Source organism: Molothrus aeneus, chromosome Z (genome assembly GCF_037042795.1).
Source record: "Molothrus aeneus isolate 106 chromosome Z, BPBGC_Maene_1.0, whole genome shotgun sequence".
NCBI lineage: Eukaryota > Metazoa > Chordata > Aves > Passeriformes > Icteridae > Molothrus > Molothrus aeneus.
Window position 1 is genome coordinate 30,402,596 of NC_089680.1, and position 15,202 is coordinate 30,417,797.

The window sequence follows — 15,202 nt, forward strand, 5'->3', positions numbered from 1 at the left end:
TAGTTGCCTTTCATTCATATTTGCTGAGTCTTTTTAAGTCTAATGTAGGGTAAAGCAGATAGTTTGTGTAGGTACATTGTCTGATCCTTTCTGTGGGAAGATATGCTCTAATTAGTAAGAACAATGGAGTGAAGAAGGTAGGGAAGCGATGTGTGCCTGTGGATCACAGAGACCAGTGGTGGAGATCACCTAACCCTTTCTACTCCATTTTATTTGTCAGATGCTTTGATGTACTTTGGGAAAGGATTGCAGGCTCCACTGGGCCTGGGGCAGAATCAATCTGGGGGAAATAAATTTCATTGCTGATACCAGAGGAGACTATTCCCAGAGCAAAGTGAACCGGGTGGTTTTGGCAGAGCTTTTGTTTAGGTGGCTCTCATTCTACCTGTGTCCAAAAGTGACCCTCTCCTGCTCTGTTTGTGGTTGTTAACCACATTTTCCATCCTGTATATGTCCCTTCTCCATCTGGGGAGAGGGTAGTGGCTCAGGGTTGTCCCCTTCTGCTCTGCCTGAGAGAGAGAACTGCCAGCTGTGGTTTAGCAGTGTGTGGGGACAGGCAGCCCACCCACTTGGTACCATAGTGCTGTTCACTGCACGTGCAGGGAGGCAACAGTGCTCTTGCACGGAGTCTGCGGATGTGGTGACATTCCTTTCCTTCCTTATGTCTTGCCATGAACCACAGGAATGGTATGACAATAGACAATACACTGTACTATCTCTGAAAAACATTTAGATTTTATGAATGTATTTAGGTAAGCATTGGTTGAAAGAATTTAAGGCATTACATTATTTATCAAAAGTATTAGCCTTAGATAATACACATAAACCCTCATAGTTGTTCTTTATCTTCCCATCTGTATCTTGTTATATATTATGAAAAATATTTTGTCAGTGGAAAGAGAGGTTAATATTTTCCAGCTAAAAGCACCTTTTATCTCATAAGCGGTCAGATCTCTTCAGTTGCTGCCTGCAAATGCCACTACTTTGGAAAGAAGGAGTGGCAGGTGAAAAGTGGGTTGGATCACCCTACAAAGTGCAAGAAACAAAATATTTTTAGTCAAAGACTGTACGGCAAAGCCCTTCTTTGTGGCAAAGAACAGCATGACATCTTTCATGGCTGCATAAAGGAGTTCTACAAATAAGAAAAAAGAAGCCTTTCACAAGGCCCAAACAGAGCAAGTAATGTGAGTGATATTCTATTAACCCTTCAAAAGTAGGGGTTAAGGTTGATAATTTATCTGCACTTTCAGACTGGCATTGACAAATTCCTGTGCAAGATCCTATTCAGGAGAGGTTGCAGTGTGCAGGTAAAAAGCCTAAGAACTTGGACAAAAAAGAGATGATAAACAGGAGGAGTGCATGTTCAGGGTTTTATCACTGCAGACATTTAGTTGTTGGATTCTCTGAGAATTATGTAATAGGGCTGCTGTTGAAAAATTATTTAACAATCTTAATTACTTGTTTTTGTTAGAATGTTAAATGAACGCAGCTTGTTTAAGGAAGGGAGGGCAGGCAATAACTGAGCAGTCAGTGCAAACATTTATGCAGTGTACAGAGGTCATTCAGGAAAGTAAATGTCTAGGCATGTAAAATATTTTAATGCCATTAAATACATTGGCTGCATTTCCTCATGGTGAGTGTTTTGTTCAGCTCTAGTCACTCCTTCCTAAACTGAACAGAAGTGTAGAAAGGGCAATGAGAGTGAGTTCTTTCAGTTGAATCTATATGTGAAAAAAGCCAGATTTGCAGAAAATATTCACATATGGAGGTATCACAGAAGTAAGCAAATTTTACCATTTCTTGTAAAACAGAACAAAAGAATAATTGATGAAATTGGAAGGTGAGAAATTTTACAGCAGCTCTCTACATTTAAACTGCCCTTTGTCCATGGAACACTGCCATTTGTGCATGTCTGAAATGAAAACTTTTATTCTGGTTGGCGTTAAATATATCCAATGAGCCAGACAGCACACTTGTGTAGGGAAAATTACTGTATAGAGGGGAAATCTTCTCTGTTGGAATAGTTGGGAAGGCTTTCCTTGATATGCTCTGTCCTATCCTGTAGTAAACCCCATAAGTTTGGGAAAAGCACCATGGAGGATATGAACAATAGGAATGCTGAAACAGTAAAAGAAAATTCCTGTTTCCCTGTCCTCCACCCCTAACCTATCTCTGTAACCCTATAAGGCAATGTCATGTTAACCCCTTACTCATTGGTCAAGCTTGGATCCTTTCCAACCCTATAAAAGAAGCATACTGTACCCCATTAGTTGGGGAAGAAGAAGAGCAGAGACCCTTCACGGACCTCCCCAAACAAAGCCATCTCCGTGGAACAGCCTGCACCTTCTTCTTCTCCTCGCTCTCCATCTGCTGCAGCCTCCAGCCCGGGGCACCACTACCTAGCAAGCAGAGCTGAAATCCTGAGAGCTTGCAATCACTATAGAGCTGATAATCACCATGCCTGCTAGATGGTAGCCCCGCGGTGTTGGCATGAGAGAGCTAGCCTCGGGCACCCAGTCTCTACCCAGGGACTGAGCTCCTGAGCCCTACTGCTCTGCTTTATGAGAAGGCTGATCAGAGGCTTTATTACTATCCATTTCTCAAACTGTGGCCACGGTGGGAGGCAGGCGAGTGCCCTGGGTGGTGTGCAGGTGGGAAGGAGTACGTCAGTGCCTGCATTCCTGTATGCCCAGGGGAGTTATCAGTGCAATTTGAACCTGACATTCCAGGGAGTGGAGATATTTTGAAGTGGATGCTTAGAGCATGGATTTATATCCTCCCTGTATTTTCCATTGTCTGTTGTAATTCCCTGGGGCTGTTAATTATACATATAAATCAAACAAAGTCTCTGAGAGTGTCTAATATTTAAAGTGAAAGTCTAAGGCTTCCAGTGTCTGGGGTGAATTATTCTTTTCAGGCCTAACAAAGCTGGCAGAACTTCAGTTAAGGGAAGGGCAGAACAATGATGTGTTTCAACTGTGTTTTATGTAATTTATGCACTTTATGAAGGGCTTGTATAATTATTTTATCCCTGAAAATATGATGGATATTTTTCTAATGGGTTTTGAATTAAATTTGCATTTGAATTGCATTATTTCCTTCAACAAATACATTGTTATCTCTGACTGAAATGTGGATCAAAGAATCACTTGAAACATAATACAGAAGTAGCGCTGCGGACCCTAGCAGCCTGAAAAATAATTGAAGTGAAGTAAGGAATGTTAACAAGCTCAAATGTCATCATCTTCCAAAACCTGACATTTAAGCTGATCCACATTCCCTCTTCTCCTTTATGTGGAATACAAAACCACATAGATTGTGGGGTAACTAAAAGAAATGTTTGCTGGAGTTGGTTAAGAAACAGTGGACATGTTATTTTTGTATTAGCTCTTGTATAGCCACATATAAGCCTATTTGAAAAAAATGTAGTTTGTGTAGCGTAAAGATGTTGGGGGAAGGGATAATGAGTTCCTACTGAATACTAATTGCCTGTGAGTTGTTCGGGGAGACTGTATAAGAATGGAAGATTTGTTGTAAATTAGTCACTAGCTGTATTGTGCATTGCAGTGAGGTTAGACCAGAGCTGTAAAGGTGCCAGCTCTACAAAATCCTGATGATTCACTGTCTAACTTGGTGATTGTGTGGAGAAATTAGTGTGTAGACTAAATATTATTGGAAAAAATGCTCCTCTTTCTTCACGACACTTAAGTTTTAAGATCATTTAAGCTAGAAAGATGGGAGTGACAGATTTTGAGTGAGTTATCACTGCTTTTCCAGCTGCAACATCCCAAGGTCTGCCAAAATTATAAATGCTGAGAGGAGGGGTATTGCTCTGGAGTGATATAGAGCCCAGCAGATTGATTAGTCCTCATAGCTTGATGTTCATCTTTGGCTACCTTAGTTCCAGCATTTTGCCTGACCTTAATTTGAGATCTTCTAACCCCCACTTTTAACATGGAAACAAAGCTTTGCAATAGTTTATTTGCTTTTGAGAAGTATTTTCTCATTCCTTACTTGGCTTCTATTGTTTTCATTTGCATCAAAATTGAAAGGTGAGTTAATGATTCATTGGCACACAGTGACCTTACAAATAGTTCTGGACCACGATGCAGCAGCTCAGCTCGAAGCTCTCATACTTCAACCTTCTTGCTTCTGCTTTAATATTTGCAGCCCGATCTGTCTACATCCCTGGACGCCTGAAGAGAGCAAACATTTACAGCTTCTCCCTCCCCTGTGTTTAGTGGGCAATTTGATCCTTCTTTGTCCATTCGTTTATTCCACATTACTCTTAGGCTTGACTTGCTATTGAGAACAACAAAGTGCAACTTTGGGAATCTGCTCTCTGTTTATTTAGCACAAAAATGGACTCAGACTCTGATTCACCTTTTAATTACTCTTGGCCTTCCTTACCTAAAATGAGGATTCGAAGAAGGGCATCCAAACCAGGTAGAAAAAGCTATCTTCTTTTAAATGACTCTTGCTTTACAGCTCTGACTCCTTTTAATTTTCTGCTTCTGTGAAGGTGGCTCTATAAACTGCTTGTGTGAGGTAGATTTTTTTCCTATCAAAAGTCCATCTCACTGTTTTTAATGCCTTTTTAGATAATGGAGTTGGAATTCTTTAAGAAAAAAGAAAGTATTTTTTTCTCCAGATTATGTACTGTTCTTTACGATCGTTTTTATTTCTTTACTCTCTTAAAGCTTTTTTTTCACTTCTTGATGTATGTGTAGCTCTAACTGAACAATTCTGACACCCTGGAGCTGCATGGGATGGCAGCAGCTGAAAAAGTTCTGCTGGTTGCAGTTATTTTCACTTAGGGAGAATTTGGTAATTCAATTATGCCTCAACAACTAACAGGTTTTTAGGTTTTTTTTAAGTAATTATAAGAAAAGCATACCAGAATGAAGAGAAAAATGAAATGGGTCAGTTACTGTCTTTGCACAGTTAGACATTATCCTTCTTTGTGGAGAAATCTTTGTGAGGTAGGGATTGTAAATGCTGTCAGTATGAGAAAGGGGGGTTTTAAGGAGGTTCAAAGACACTGACTGGTAAGTTTATGTAAGGAAAAGCTATGATTGGAAGTTTTCATGAGGAAAGAAATTTTTTTACTACATATAAAAGGAAAAGAATGAAGAAAAGAATGGCAAAAATATGATTTATGCTTCTTTCATAGAATTGGGAGGGTTTTTGTGTTTCAGAAAGGGAAAAAAACAAATCAGAGAAGTAAGATGCATCAGTGTCATTAAATACAGTAAGCCAAGAGACTCATTTTTACACAGACTGAGACTTTGACCTAGTTTAGAGTGGAAAATGTGTACAGAATGCATGTTTTAATGTGCAAGGCACTTCCTCAACTTATTCCTTCTTTTCACGAGGAAATCCAGTATTTCCCAACTGCACAGGAGTTTCTGCTGTGTGTGAATGCCCATGCAATTTGCAGAGATGAAATGAGATGCAAGTTGCACAGTATGTGTTTACTCCTTCTCAAAGGAGGACTTGTTTTATCTGTAAATGCTGTAGCTGTGCACTTAACCTTCATTCACCTTTGTTTAGACAGATCTTTTTAAAATACTTGACTGGATATCGATGTGGTGTTTGTGTGTTACAGTATTGCACCTTATTTTCCGTCCTTGCTAATAGTATACCAACACAGTATACACACAGGTGACCTTATATGTGGGGTTGTTGGAGCAAGAAGGTGCTTTTGGGTACCTGTGCATATTTTAGTGGCAAAGTTCAAGGGTTTGTTTGTGCTTGGCTGATTGAAATTCTGTGTGTTGATGTGGTGGGAGAAGTGCCTTTGCAAGGGGAGAGCAGGCTCATGATCTAAGCACGTGATCTGTGTTTTTTTCTGCAAGTGTTTAACCGTGACCAGTTGATCCTGGTGTGCAGGTGTGGGGCACCTAGCTTATGCCTGCATTTCATTCCTGCAGGGCTTCAGGTCTCAGTGAACAAGAGACTTGCAGTGCCTGGCAGGAAACAGTGCAGGGTTCTTCCAGACACTCCACAAATCATGAAATCATGTATCTGTGCTGGGTGCTCCAGCTCTTCTGGGCCATGGCATTTCAACTGCCACCCTTCCCCTCTGGAACATCAGGCTGTTGGTGTCCTGACCTAGGGTTGCTCCTCTTGGGAGGCCAGGGAGCTGTGCAGACTGTCCCACTCTTTGGAATGGAGAGTCAAAGTTATCACACACCACTTCCCATCATGTACATCAGTGTTTTCACATTTTAAGGCCCAAAGTTTCATTGCTGCTCAGGAGCCCTTCAGACTGTGTGTGCAACCCCTGCCCTTCCCCTGAACTCCTGGAGTCTTTCAGGAGCCAAGTGCAGACTTCTTTCCTTTGGGACATATCATTGCAGATTGCCACCTCCTGCTGAAGCTGCTGGGCATGGAATATTTAAAGGGTAATTAGGCTATACAGGGAATGTGAACATGACTTTGTCCGAGTGATTGGACTGGGGAGAGGATCTAGGATTTTCTCCTTGTTGCAAGACGCCAAAGGTATTTATTTTGTTATTTTATGTGAAATTGTCACCAAGCATAGTCCTTGCTCTGCACAGTCCTACCTGCTCAGAGACAGTGACTCTCTCAGCCTTTTTGTGGGCTTTAAAAACATTCAGGGGTGCTAAGAATATCTGTCTCTGATATGTCTGTCCTACCTCACTGGGAGGTGGGAGTTACACACTGAGTCCACTCATGCAGAGGTGTGAAGTGAAACCAAACATCCCATATCATGGGAAAGTTTGTTGGGTTTTTTTGTAGACTGTTCTATAAAATGAGACACGAACTTATTTCTGTTTGCATATTCATTGGTGTAGTAGGTAAGGTGCCTTCTTCAGGGTGGGAGTCAAGACTGTGGATCCTACATTGAAAACAGCCCACATTTAGGTGACCCCACATTTAGATAAGCAAGACGAAAAGTCAGATTGACAAGGGATTTTTTTCTTAGTGGCTACTTTGGTATTACATCTTGAACATGTTGGCATTATTTTCCAGCATCTATATGCCTGATCCCCCTTGTTTAGTATACAGGTAACACAGTGCTTTAGTTTCTGCTTTGTAGATTTAAGACAGTTAAATATTCATCCATGACAATAGCACTTCAAAGCCTACCTCATTTATCCTCCATGTAGGCTTATTCTTAAGTACTTGCTTAATTTTGCTGTCAGGAGAAGTTGTGCTGTCTGAATGAAGGCCTAAGAAACCTCAATTAAGAGTGCAGTTCTCCCCCTGAAACTGATTGTATGGTTCATTCTGTAGATGTGCATGTTGCTTGAGTTGGACCCCTGCTAGGAACTTCTTTTTAAAAATTCAGGTGACCTGTTTTTAGAGGAGTAGTTCTGCAGTCCTGCATGACCCATCCACTTAGCTGTCTCTATTTTTCACTGATTTCCAATTATACATTAACCCCTGCTCAGATTGCTGGCGGTAAATGTGATGAGCTGTCTGAAAACTGTTCATGGTATTTAGAGAAGGGAATTTGTAATTTCTTTCCTGGCTCTTGGCTTGGTCATGTTGATGTATTTAAATGCTCTTTTGCTGTGTGTTCTCCCATGAAACAAGTTAAGTTTTGATTTTTGGGAAAATAAAAAAAAACAGTGTTGTGTTCTTGCCATTTTCTGACACAGGCCATTCAAGGCTATACGTTTTCTTTCACCAACATAAACTATGTTTTTAATTACTGCTATGATGATCTTTAAAGTTATAGTATTTGTATAAACTTTGTGGCTGGCAGAATACACAGACCTTGCTGTGTAACTCTACAATATTAGAGAAGACGTAGAGAAGAGAAATTGTGCTTAGTTAGTCTTTGATCAAGGTCTTTTATTTTACCCATGTTTGGAGATTATTCTTTCCAGCATGACATCTAAATAACACGTACATCTATCTTGACTGTTTATCAGGCAGATGGCAGAGAGCCACAGAGTCTTCAAAAGAAGGCATGTCTTTATTATTTTTCTGTGATCACAGTGTAGAGCCAGAGGGTGTTCAGTTCTGGCAGAAGGATAGCTTGTTGAGCTGTGCTTGCTAGGTTGTTTCAGTAGCAAAGGTAATTCTCCTCTGTTCTATTCTGGTAATTCTTACTTTAGTAAGCATCTTGAAATCCATTTCCAATACCTTACAGAAGCTGAACCATTCTGGGGACACCTTTGCCAGTTTGCTCTGGCAGTCCTGTCTTTTCACAAACAATGTTGAATTTTTGCATCTGCAATGCGAATAACCTTATTGAATGATCAGGGAAGATTTTTGAGGCATTTTATTTGAAAATGGATTTTGTTGATATGCTTCATCTTTCAGGCAAGTTCAGTCTTGTTGCATATTACTGCTGGTGCCCAGTACACTGAGCCGTTACCTGCTGCCATGTTAACCTGGAGGGAAAAGTCTGCTGATGGTCCCTGTGAGATCAAGAGCACTTGTAGCCAGCAAGGCAGGCCGGAGGCAGTTAGCAAAGCTGTAGGAATGCAGTGTGTGATTTGGACATTTGCAATGATTTTGTCACTTTTTAAACTATGTGGGCCTTTCCAGTGGAAATAAGTTACTAGTGCAGTCAATGTGTAATTAATATTGCTCTCCCCCACATTCAGCAAGGCTTTAAACTTCTCAGGTTACAAAGTTAGTTTGATGTTGTCATTCCTTCACATGTTTGAAATTGAGGGGGAGAGGGGGCAGAGTGGGAGTAAAGAGGTACAGTGGGGTCATACTGCCATTGCACTCAATGATCTTGCAGGTCTTTTCCAACATACCTAATTCTATCATTCTATGAAGCCTGAAATAATTTGTTACCATTTAAAACCCCAATGAATATTTATTTAGTCATCTCACATTTAACCACAGGCTAACTGGAGCATCTCCAGGAAAACATATGATATTTAATGTGGTTAATTAATAAGGGTTTACAGACTGAAGATACTGCAGGTAGGATATTGTGCTATAGCTTGTTCTTGCAGCATCTTTCTCCAGAATTTGTTACTTAGGTTTTTACTCTTGTACAGAATTTTAAAATAATGTAACATATTATTAGAAGGGGGATTTGGGTTCTTTCTGGCTTGGGATGTTGCAGTCCACTAAGTGACTGTGAAGACCCAATGTGACATCCCACCCTGTAGGGGAAGAGATCACCCAAGATGCTGATAGATGGTCAAAATGAATGGCAAAAGTCAGAGAGCCCATAAAAACTTACAAATTTTTAGTAGTAAATTACAACATGGTGTGGAGAATGTTATAAGGTAGTTCCTGGTGTCCTCCTGTGTAAGCACACAGCAGTGGGTTTTTGGTAAAGAGGTAGGTTGAAAAGGAGGAGAGAGAGAGGGAGATGTACTAAAGAGGGGGGAGAGAGAAAGAAAGGGAGATCACCAGTCCTGGCTTCAATGTCAGTCCAGGCAGTGGGGTGTCCAGAGTCCTGGGGCTCATGTACAGCCCAGCTTTAGAGAAATATGTTTATTTATGTAATTTTTTTCACACCCAGGAGCTAAGTTTCTTGCTTTCTATACAAATGAGTTATCATGGACAGTCCATTTTTCTAGATCTTTCTTGACCTGGGTAAGAGGGCTTTGACAGTCTTGGGATGTCTTGACCCCTTCCCTACAGTCCATGCCTACTTCTCTACCTCTTTCCTGCACTTGAGCTGTATTGTGTTGTGCTTATCTCCAGGATCCAGAAGATGGATATTTGTCTCAGAAAAGTGCTGCCCTACCTCTTGAGCCACATCTTGTTCCTTCTCACAGCATGTCATTATGGGCAATCCTTGGCTGGCTCCACAGCTGTCTGTCTATTTGAGACATACACATCAGCCCCCTTATCTTTGAGGTTTCTGCATCCTAGAAGTAGGGAGTATTGCTGAAATCAAGAAACTGACTTCTTAGGGTCAGGTTTACGCTGTGGTGTGGGAGTCCCTAGTGCCTAGGCTGTTTTTCAGGGGTATGTGTTGAACCTTTGCCAGCCTAACACTGGAGGTGTACACCACCCTTGTCTGTTGTACCCCACGGGTTTGTATATGAGAGGGAGTGCAGGCTGGAGGAGCCATTAAGCATACAAGAAGTGATGGAGACTCTGACACTTTTTTGCCTGGTTGTTGGTTTAAGACCAACCTTTGGAAAGCTTTATATGCCACAAGAAAGTACTGTCAATTTTGCCAAATCACATTTCCAAATGATGTGAGCTGCCAGAGTTTGATGAGCTGCTGTAGAAAACAATGCTTTTATATTATTTATAAACAAAGGCTTTGGAATCTTGTCAGACATAAGGAAATGGTTTGCAGCTTTTTAGCAGTTCTCAATATGAGAGTCACTAAAATAATGTTAAAATTCTTGCATTGATGGAGAAACAAAATGAGATGCGTAAGGATGTTTTAATAGTATGAGATCCCACAAGGCCTGCCAGGACTTGAAACCAAATATTCATACTGTGCCATTTCTAAATTGGAATTTCCGTCTTTCTCTGAGTATAGAAGTTACTCTTCTCAGGCTTTATGAGATAGAATCTTAAAATTAAATAAAAGCTGTGGTGTATCATTGCAGATTTGGCAGCAGTCTGGGACTTTTTTTTTTTCAAAGCAACAAATGCACCAGATCTTAATAAGTGTTGTTTCTAATCCAGTTGTATTTTTTTATTATGAATTTTCTTGCAATCTGATTTCTATAAGCATCTTGAATGGGCTTTGAGCAACCTGATTGAATGAAAGATGTTCCTGGGCATGGCTAGGGAGTTGGATTAGATAACTCTTAAACTTCTCTTTCAATCCAAACCATGCCATATGGCTCTGTGACCTTCCAAAAGCAGTTACATTGCTATATTAATATAGTGTGAGGAAAGTCTTTGGTGGTATCTTTTCCTTTGCACATCAGTAGAAAATAAATTTCTGATGCAGCATAAAAAATATTTTAAAAATAATATTCAATAACAGACAAACTCAAATTAAATTTATTGAGTGGTTTGATTTTGGATATTTGGTGCAGTAGTCTCCTCACATCATTCTTATGCTAGTGTGGTGTGTCTCCATTCACTTCCAATGGCAATGCTTGCCTTACAGCATTTTAAGGAAAACTGCATTATGACTGCAATTTTTTTTAGCCTGTTTTATGACTGCAATTTTTTTAGCAATTGTTTTTAGCCTTCACACAGTCTACAACGGCCTGGTTTTGTGCTTTGTTAAATTTTGCTTGTTTTACATTCAGAGGTACATACATAACCTAGCCCAAATGCTGGACTCTTCATTCTTATAGCCAGTTTTAAGAGAAGTGGGCCTGCAGGACAAGATTTCTGCTGCTCAAAGGCAAAAAATACACAGCCTGTTGAGCTTTTTAAAATACCTGTAGTCCCAAGCACACTTTCAAAACTAAACTCTGGATTTCTGTTAATGATTTTTCGTGAAACTGTTCAAAAGCAGATCAGATGCAGTATTCATCCTAAACATCTTCTTAATGGATCAAGTCTTGCTTGATTGCTGTCACTCTGTAAAGGCAGTATTAGTGGTATTTTATTTATATCTCTTTTGCAATTTTACTGTGTTTTTTTTAATTTTGTTTTTTTTGTTTGTTTGCTTGGTTTTGTTTTAAGAACATTAATCTGATTCCTTGGTCTAAGATTAGTATTTATGTGGCTGTCAGTAGGTAGAATGCTTTAGGAGAATCATTATTTGGTTGCAATTGAATAGTATTTCATTTATTTAATGTATCAGATGTCAGGCATTTAATGTATAGGCAGAATCATGCACAATTCTTCCCAGCCCATAAATCTTGTCCCGTGTTGTTCTGCAACCACAAATCTCTGCTAAGTTCTACTTAGGTGGAAAATAGTAGCTTTTGCTACCCAATACACAGGAACACTTATTTTTTATTTATGTGAATGATTCTATGGTACCCTTGAGAGTCTTGACAGCTATAGGCTTCCTGGAACATATAGCAAATGTTGGGCATCTATGAAATGAGCACATTTTGCTGCGGTCGCACAAATATTACTCAAATTGTAATGCTAAGATCTGGTTCTTAATGCTTAACATTGCAATTTTTATGGTAGTACATATACATGAGAAGGAAATGGTTTGAGAGTTAATGGAAAATTTCCCATACTTTTTATTTTCCAGAGCACAGACACTCTACCCTTGATGTTCTTAGGAAATTGAAGTCTGCCCCTACTTTCTTTGCTGCAACCAGACTTTCTCCCATGCTGAGTGGAAGTGATGAAGTATATGCAAACTGCATGGTAGTAGACCAAGTAAGCTTATATTTGAACTTCTGGCTAATTTTTCTTCATTTTTGGTTAATTTAGTTGCATAATAGTAGGATCTTCTGGATCTGTCAGCAGTGCTGCCAATTAATAACATTTTAAATTAAAACCAGTAATATCTTACTCTTCTCTGCTATGTTTTGTAACCTTTATATGAGGTCTCTTTTAACAGATTCAGTCAATTATATGAATTACTCTCCCCAAACTGCAGGAAGAACTCTTAAGGCAGGCTGTCTCTTCTGTGTGTTTGTGAGCTATACAACATGTGCTTCTTAACAATATTACTTGTTCGTGTGCATTTCAGATTTCTGAATTCTATGTACATTCACAGTACAGATGAATTTGCTGGATAATTTCAGAACTTAATTATAAGCTCACAGTGAGGCCTACAGGCTCAACAAAAACAAGACATTGGTGAAAAGGTGAAGTTGATGTCCTACAGCTGTCATGGAACATTCTGATATTGGAGGTCCTCACTAGAATTCCCATTTCTTATTCGTCACCAACACTGGGGATGACCTAAAGTGACATTTTACATCACTGTGTTGCGCTTGGAATCTTTCTTTCATGGTCACACTCCGATACGATAATTTAGGATGTGGGCATGAGTCTGACTAGTCACAACTTGTTTGTGGTGGCTTGATCTAGCTAAAGAGATGCCAGATTCTGGTGGTGTGTAGCTAGTTTTCAGTGATGCTTTAAGATGTTTATTTATTTGTAACCTGCTTTGAGCTCTCCCTTGCCTGAATGTTGGAATATAGGAGTAAGAAATTATCAGATAATGTTAAAAGTCTAAGATGTTGCAAGTGTGATTTTTCCCCCCTTTTTTTGCCTCCTGTCTACCCCTACCCCATTGCCTGAAACACTTCACCCAGTGCATTTGCTGCAGATCCAGTTCATGTGACAGCTGAGATGGAAGTTTGAGTCAGAGACTTTTTTGTGTTCAAAATGCACTGAAGAGATGTAGTATAGATTACATATATATCTGTAGTATATCTATATATTTATCTATATAAACATATCTATATATCTGTAATATATATTACCGATGAATGTAAGAGATGAATGTATGTAATAATGACGCATAAGTGAGCATCTGTCAGGGGACTACAAAGTGCAGTCTTTGAACCCTTGATTTGAATAATATCGAGGTTGGAAGGACAGAGCTGCATCTCCATTACAGATGGAGATATTACCCAAGTGTATTGCTCAGGAGGCATTCAGCTTGGGTTGCTAACCTTTGCTTGCTATGTGGCCACATTCTGCTTTTTAAAATTGCTGTCTGGGGCCAAATTCTCCCATAAGCACCACTCAGCAGGAGCCAGAGTGGCTGCTGGAAAAGGTCCCTCTGGTGCTGAGGAGGAACATTGCCCAGACAGGAATAACATTTCGGGAGAAACAGCTGCATAAGACCTGGGAAAGGCATTTTAGCTTCGTGCATGTCATGTGCACAGCACAACAGAAGTATTTCCAGACTTGCATGTGCTGTAACTTTGAATGCAAATGTGGGCTGCTGTAAAAATGCCAGCAGCTCTTCCTGTCTTTTACTAAGAGAAGCAGAATTAAGATGGAGATGAAAGCACATCTCAAGAGGAACTGGAAAAGAGGAAGTAGCAATCAGAAACACCAGGGCTTTGGAGATGCTTGCAGTCCTTCCTTTATTCTTGCCTTTATACAGGTGCTTTTTGGAGATTGAGTGTTTTAACTGGCAATGTGACTTTTTAGTATTATTCAGTATCTAATTACATGACTGTTGCCTCAAGCTAAAAGACTAACAGTATTTTAGTATCTTCTGCAGAGTCAACAGGGAATTATTTGTGACTAGAGTCTAAATCCTGATCCCTGTACCTGAGAAAATAGAATTTCCAAATCCATTCCTGTCCTTTTGCAAAAGGAGAGGTGCTTCAGGCCCCAAATTGCTTAACGGCAAAAAATAAGAGTAATTTCCTTTCCTTCCCTCGAGAAACTCTTTTCCAGAGTTCATGTATATTTATCTCAAAGCTTAGGAAACTGGTGCTGAAAAATTAAAAGTGCATGATGTGTAGGCATCATATAGGCATTTAATAAATTAAATTGCACAATGTTTGAATTCTCTTCCATATGTCTCCCACACAAATGTATTATGCATATTTTTTGCTCAACTTAAGGATAATTTTTAAATAAAATCTATAAATATTTGTATCAGTACATTTAATAAAATGTATAAATATGAGTGATAAATTCAGAAGACTTGGATATACTAATTAATTGCTGCTCTAATTAGGGAAAAAAATAATGCAAAGTTCAGAATCCCTTAGTCATGTAAATTGCCTTAAATTCATGTGGTGTAGAAAGTAATAGGGAAAAAACCCACAAAACATATAGCCATAAATAAAATGGCAAACTTCTCAGGTCCTTGCTTCCTGGCAATATGTCAACAATATATTGTTGCCTCTTACCAGAACTCATTTTTTACCTGCAGGCTGGAGACTTAAAGCCTAACTACATTCATGGAGATGGTGTCAGCAGTGAAATGTGTCTGAACCCTACCAACTCAGTCCCGATGGATACAAACTCTTTGTCTCCCTCCCCTGAGGAGAATGATAAATTTATGTATCTCCCAAATGAAGAAAGTCAAAGGCCAGTAAAAAGAGAAGAAAACACGGGATTAAGACATGGCATTTCACCTTCTCATCTGTATGTAGCAGATTCATATCTTCCAATCAAGACCCATGCATATATTAAGGATCGGGGCCAACTTTATGCTGACATGAAAAGAAGAAGGTATGGAATTGATTTGATGGTATGGCCAGAATAAGGATTATTTATTACCACCTTTTGTTTAAAAAGGTGAAGCAGGATCTGAAGTAATAACTAGTATTATTGGGGTGAAATCTCTGTTTTTCTTCACTAATATTTATTGTCCTAATAATCTGTTTTCATAAAATTGCTGTGAAGACATTTTTAACACATAAAAATGTCTTCTTAGTAAATG

At 39.4% G+C, this 15,202-nt stretch overlaps 1 protein-coding gene across 1 annotated transcript in view; it reads left to right on the plus strand.

Moving 5' to 3' along the window:
* Window positions 1-4,361: 4,361 nt before the first annotated feature.
* Window positions 4,362-15,202, plus strand: part of ARHGEF28 (Rho guanine nucleotide exchange factor 28) — a 62,615-nt gene continuing 51,774 nt past the window's right edge. Inside the window, exons 1-3 of the mRNA XM_066569121.1 lie at window positions 4,362-4,446; window positions 12,086-12,216; window positions 14,690-14,991. Coding sequence (XP_066425218.1) covers window positions 4,362-4,446; window positions 12,086-12,216; window positions 14,690-14,991 — 518 coding nt within the window. The remainder of the gene's footprint in view (window positions 4,447-12,085; window positions 12,217-14,689; window positions 14,992-15,202) is intronic.